This window comes from Penaeus vannamei, chromosome 4 (assembly GCF_042767895.1).
Source record: "Penaeus vannamei isolate JL-2024 chromosome 4, ASM4276789v1, whole genome shotgun sequence".
NCBI classification, from domain to species: Eukaryota; Metazoa; Arthropoda; class Malacostraca; order Decapoda; family Penaeidae; genus Penaeus; species Penaeus vannamei.
The window spans coordinates 27425825-27432575 of record NC_091552.1 but is presented as its reverse complement, the minus strand read 5'-3'; the positions used below and the strand labels follow the sequence as shown (position 1 = coordinate 27432575).

Sequence of the window (6751 nt, the reverse complement as noted above, 5' to 3'; positions counted from 1 at the left end):
CCCTTAATAGTCATTATAATAATCATCTTAATTATTAATGTCATTTTCATTATAACAATTTAATAATGATAATGACAATAATGATAATTCTGGAAATAATAACAACAATAATAAGAATTATAATAACAATAATTTCCGTGTTATAATTACTTCTATTATTACTTCTGTTACAATTGTCGTTATTATTATTAGAAAAATCATTAGAATAGTGTCGATTATTGCTATTATTGCAATTATTAGGCAAATCATCATTATAATTATCATTGTATAATTATTATCATAATTATTATCCTAATTACTCTCATGATTATCATTATTATCGTCATGATTGATTGGGTTATTATCAAAATCATCATAATTAGCAGAATTATTGCTAAGATTATCATAATCATCCTTTAAACTCGAGAAAAGGGGGGTTTTCGACTCATCTCTGCAAAGGCTGTATTTCGCTTTCGACTTTTGGGATTTTTCTACTTTTAATCTTTTTCTTATTATAGATGGGCTTTATAATGATAATTATCATCACTATTGTTATTATCACCATCATTATCATTACTGTCATTATCGTCCTAATCACCCTTAATATAGTCATTATAATAATCATCATCTTAATTATTAATGTCATTTTCATCATTATAATTATTTTAATAATGATAATGACAATAATGATTATTCTGGAAATAATAACTGTAGAGTTAAAGATGGTTTGGTATCGTGTATTCCAACTACAGGTAATCTCCATGTGGGTCTGGCGTTAAGAAACAATGACTCTTAGGTGAGCTAAAGAGTGATTTCGTAGTCACGAGAAAAAAAACAATAAGACCACTGGCTGACAAAAAAGGCAACATAAAAAGGAGCATCCATATTATACATTTATTTCGCACAAAACTTTCCATAAGAACAAATACACAGGACAACACACCATACACTTACTTGAAAAACAGAGGCCATAGCCCGAGAAGCACCAGTCAGCCAGCTAAAAACCCAACGGTCTGTCACCACACACGAACAAAAGCCTCCCTCTAGACCGATCTGGCTTAACCTTATATACAAGTGGCTCCCGTGCTTACTGGGATTTTACCCATAATGCAATTAAATTTAGTTGTGAAATAGTGTATGGTGTGTTTAAAATAAGTAAAAAAAATACATAAAATAAAAGAACGATAAAACTATACAAAAATGGGCACATAAAATGAACAAAAGATAGGAAAGTACGAAAAAGTGAAAGAAGGGATCCGTGAGAGAAAGCGGAGAAACACGAAGGGAAAAACGAAAGAAAAACAAAGCTAAGGTGAATTAGTCGAAGACGAAAAGGCAAGAATAAAACAAGGTAAGTATAGAATATAAGGTAAGTATTGTATAAGTAGTGTTGTGTATAGTAGGAGTAATGTAGATGTAGAGGTAGATCACGGACCAGTGGGAAAGGTAAGTCAAAGGAATATAAAAACACAGGCTTATTCTTATTTTAAAAAAGGCGCAGACACATAGGAAACAGCAAAGCCACGTCATCTTGCAGGGCGGAGGAGTCCGTAGATTATCTAGAGCGACGATCCAAAATGTCAGGGGAACAGGCGGCCCGAAAGCCTACGGGATGACCCGCCTACAGCCAGGGGAAATTCACTACAACTCCCTCCCCGCCTGACTTCGGACGACTCCCTCTCGGCCTCGACGCACACAGAACGGCCACTGCCTGCTTCTGAGGACCCTAGCGTGCGGCCCGGTCCAGCCACTCTCGACTGAGCAGACAGGGTCATGCAGCATCAGAGGGGCAAGCAGAGAGGTGACGAGAGGAGTCGGTCGAAGGCCACACCACCGGATCCACGGGTCGGAAGAAGCAGCTCACGGTCACCGCGACCGTCCACGACCCTCGGAGGAACGGCTCTACACTGCGGATGGACTCAAAAGGACCGTAAAGCACAAGGAACATCACACCTGCAAGAGACTGGGATTAGTGTATGGCATTTACCGTGTTCATCCTGTATACCGTGTTCATCCAGACAGGAAGAAGGGCAACGAAGGATGAAAGCGAAGAAGGCAAAGGACGACGACCCAGCAAGCAATCACACCCAGGCTGAAAGAATAGGAAAGAGAGAATAAACCGAAAAAAATGAAATAAAATCAATGGGCCCAAAACATAAAATAAAACATAAGATAAAATGAAACTTAAAATTAAATACAAAACTTTTACATAAGAAATACAAAATGAACTTAAGAACAAACTTAAAATTAAGCTTACAATTAATGGACCTTAAAAATACAACTTAAACATAAAAACTTAAAAGTAAACTTAAAAGCTACAAACTTAAGAATTATACAGAACTAAATTACATAAAAATCAAGCACAAATTTAAGAAGCAAATATATAAACTTAAGATTAAACATAAAAAAGACCTCAAAGAAGAAGACCAACCACATGTTGGAGAGGTGTACATACATTACCATGAATACACTGCCATAAAATACAGAACCTATCATCTCGACTTGGGCTGGAAGAATACAATTCAAATTGATACACGGCACATACAATGTTAATGCACAATTTCTTATGTCATTCAACGCTGCTGATACATTAATTTTCACGCACTTATTCGTTTTCAGAGCATTTTCTATTACGATACTGAACACTTTGCACTCAACACAAAACCTCTCACTGGCACAGGCCTCCAAGCAAAAACAAAGAGGGAGACCAATCTAGGCTAACCATGGTCAGGAGATCGGCAAAAGGAAGCTAAGAGAGCAACTGCAGGATCATCCTCCGGGAGCCCGTCTAAAGGAGGAGGATCGTCCACGTCCCCATCCTCATTTAGCTCATCCTCATCTGGCAGGTGGAGTTCATCATTCGTCCTGTAAGGCCTCAGCTGATTGAGGTGGTAAATCTTCTCCTTGTAAGGAGGAGAGAGAACCCTAACCAACCGCGTTACAGGACCGGTCTTCTTGCAAATGCGAGCCGGGCCAAACCACCGGGGACCAAGAGCTCCACACCGTCCTGCTCCAGCCATGCGAGGAAGGTCTTTAAAGAGGACTAAATCACCAACCTCAGCAGCAAAGGTGGACTTGCGGGTTCGCCGATTATAATCACGGGCCCAGCCTTCTCTGGCCTGCACTGACGTCTCCACGGCAATCTCTCTAGCTCTCCTCAACCTAGCAGCAAAAGACTGTGCTGCCTCATGATCAGTCTCCTCATAATTGCTATTGCCAACAGGATAGGTGCCAATATGTCCAGTCAACAAGTAGAGAGGTTGATCACCTACTGAGCGGTGTACCACACTGTTCATGGCCAAACGAACATATGGTAAAAGTTCATCCCATTCTAAGGGAGAAGCCTCCAGAAGAGTTGCCAAGGCGTTTTTCACCACCCGATTGGTGCGTTCAATCATCCCGTTAGCTTGGGGATGGAAAGCAGTAGTGAAAATAGTTTGTACACTGGCTAACTCACACACCCTCTTAAATAAATTGTTTTAAAATTCTCGGCCATTGTCTGTTTGCAATAAACGAGGTGGCCCAAACACAGTCACGAACTGATTAATAAAAGCATCAGCCACAGTCTCTGCATCCTTGGATGGCAATGGTATCAACTGAACGTATCGGGTGAGTTGGTCTATGAAAGCCAATACATATCTATTGCCTTGGGAGGTCACTTCCAGTTCCATTAGGTCTGCAGATACCCTTTCCAGTGGGTAACTGGCCTATGGTGCAGCAGCAAGAGGAGCATGATAAGCCATACCCTTACGTTTCTGGCAAGATCGACATGTACCAACATATTCTTTGACGGCAGCCAACATGTTAGGGAAGTAAAAGTAATCCCTGAGCTTACAATATGTCCTGTAGACCCCAGGGTGACCTGCTGTTGCACTTGAATGAGCTAAATGCATGGCAGAACCCCTAAGTGTCTTTGGCACTACTAACTGATGGAGTGCTCGATCTGGGAGGTGACGAACATGGTATAAAACTCCATCTCGAAGCTCAAACTCTTCAAGAGTTAGAGGAAGGCGACGACGTGGCAAATTCCGTTCCTCTAAATATTCGATCACCTCTTTCCACAGGGGATCCTCAAGTTGGTGACGACGCAGATCGTCTGGATCGCGATTGTGCAGTTCTGTTGCAGCCACTGCACGACTCAGCTGGTCATACGTAAACTCTTTGTTTTTCTACTAAACACATAAGTCAAAGGCCTATGGTCTGTGTAAATGTAGAAGCGGCGCCCATACACATAGCAGTCGAAGGCTCGTACCCCTTCCACTACTGCAAGTGCTTCACAATCAATTGCAGGGTACCGAGTCTCGGCATCCCTAAGTTTGCGGCTGAAGTATGCAACAGGCTGCAAGCGACCCTCATCATCACTTTGCATTAAGCAAGCGCCGATTGCAACACCCGACGCATCGGTGTGGATCTCAAAGGACCTGTCAAAATCGGGCTTACTAAGAACTGGGGCTGAGATAAGTGCCGTCTTCAAGCTCTGGAAAGCAATTTCCTCCGGCTGACCCCAGGCAAACTTGGCATCCTTACGTGTCAAGCTCGTCAGTGGAGCTGCAATATTTGAATATTGTTTAATATGCTTCCTAAAGAAGCCTGTGCAACCGAGAAAGCGGCGCACTTCCTTCTGATTCCTAGGCTGAGGCATCTTTTGTATGGCAGCCACCTTATCTGGGTCAGGTTCCACACCCTTAGGTGAGATCTTAAAGCCCAAGAATTTAAATGTATCTGTTGCAAAGACACATTTCTTCCTGTTGAGCCTGAATCCTGCTTTTAAAAGGAGCGACAGAGTCTCATCTAAGTGTCTCAGATGGTCATCAAAGTTGTTGCTGTGCACCACCACATCATTTAAATAGGCAATGGTGTGCCTGCCTAAAACAGATGAAAGCACACAGTTAACAGCCCGTTGAAATGTTGAAGGGGCAGTTGCCAACCCAAATGGCAACTTTCTGAACAGAAAAAGTCTATGCCCATCTGAGAATGCAGTCTTCGGCCTATCATCTGGACTGACATCCACTGTCCAGTAGGCACTGCGAGCATCAAGAGCAGTAAACCACATGGTTCCATGGAGCTGATCAATGAGCTCATCAATGCGTGGCAATGGATAAGCATCTTGCTCAGTAATGCTGTTGAGACCTCTGTAGTCAATGCAGAAACGGGTGGACCCATCCTTCTTTCTGACGAGCACAATTGGGGAATGCCAAGGAGAGGTGGAATGCTCAATAACCCCTTGTGAGAGCATATTGTCACATTCCTTCCGTATGAACTTTTTAGAGGCTTCTGGGAGACGCCACTGCCTCACACATAGTGGACCTTCGCCATCTTTTGTTTTAATAGTATGGGATATACCAGGTACCGTCCCTAATTTACCTTGTGCATCAAATAATGCCACATACTTTACAAGTACCTGCCTGAGCTGCTGTTGTTGCTCAAGGGTGAGATGGCCCAGATCAATCTCACTTAAAAGGTCACCAAGCTCAGCATCTTTCAGCTGAACATCTTCAGGGCAGTCGGTGCTTGAACCCGACTGGTCAACCCCAACAGGTGTTTGTGTCACAACACTGCAAGGTGGGAGATCCACATCTGGCAGAAGGATGTAATCATCTGCACTCCCAAAATCTCCAACAGCATCAAAGCTGTCAAAGTCATCATCAATAAATCCCTCACCAAGTTCAAAATCATTGTCATTGCCCATGAAAAGCTCAGTCCCTAAAGCTTGCTCTTCTGCAGAATACTGGAAAGAAGTCCCAGGAATGGCAGCTTTTCTTATCTTGACACTGGTACTATTAATCATTTTGGTTTTATTTGGCACTGCACTATCAGAAACAACACCCTTGACACTCACATTAGCACTTTCACTATTAATACCACCAACACTGGCACTTTTCACGGTATCACAAACACTAACATCACTTTCATTTTGCTTATCATCAACACCTACATCTGTGCTTCCAGCCTCAAGCGAGAAAACTTGTACAATGTTTTCAACTACAGCTAACCTATGTCAATTTCTTAATTTTACAGGACGTGCAGACTCATTTACTGCCCAGACTTTAAGTCGGCCATTTTTCACCTCTTGTAGAGACCTAGGTACCACCAAGGGACACTCAATACCAGAAACCATAAGTTCCTTGGCGGCTTGCATACCCCTAGGAACGCTACACTTGACAAAACGTCCACTACGAGGCGGTACAAAAGCAGGGACAGCAACATGTGCAACCTGTGAAGCAGGTAGCGACCTTGGTTGCTTGCAATGTATCTCAACAAGAACAACCTGTAATGACTGGGAGTCAGTATACGTGACTGAAAACTTCTGACCTTGCAAGACCAAAACATCCACCTTACTATGGTCAGAAAAACACTCAAGCCTGAAGTTAAAACGTCTGAGGAGATCCATGCCCAAAAGAATATCTCCAGGAAAGGAAATACCATCCAAGATACATACTTTATGTTTAACACAAATTCGATCATTCACACGAAAACTCACCAAACTTTCACCCAAAACTGGAATGGTCTTACCAGAAACTCCTTTCACCCTTTTAAAAGATTCATTCTCACATCTTATTCCCATCTTTCCTGCAGCTATCCCCTTGACAATGGTCACCTCAGACCCCGTGTCGACAAAACACTGCGTTTTGAAGCCATTGACCATCAAAGAAACCATAGGTCGACCTGCAGGTTTCTGAAGAACCTCGTTATCGCAATCAGTGGTTGACAAGCACTTCTTTGCTCGCCAGTGACGGTGTCGCTGCCACGCCCGACCTGGCGCGATACAAAG

The 6751-nt window shown here is 42.6% G+C and overlaps 1 protein-coding gene across 1 annotated transcript; it reads right to left on the bottom strand.

The window, feature by feature from the left end:
- Nucleotides 1-2696: 2696 nt before the first annotated feature.
- Nucleotides 2697-3650, bottom strand: LOC138861604 (uncharacterized). Its single transcript, XM_070121401.1, has 2 exons — nucleotides 3494-3650; nucleotides 2697-3385 (listed from the first exon to the last, which is right to left on the bottom strand). Exons 1-2 carry the CDS (start codon nucleotides 3648-3650, stop codon nucleotides 2697-2699), a joined length of 846 nt encoding a protein of 281 aa, XP_069977502.1.
- Between the last annotated feature and the right edge of the window lie 3101 nt (nucleotides 3651-6751).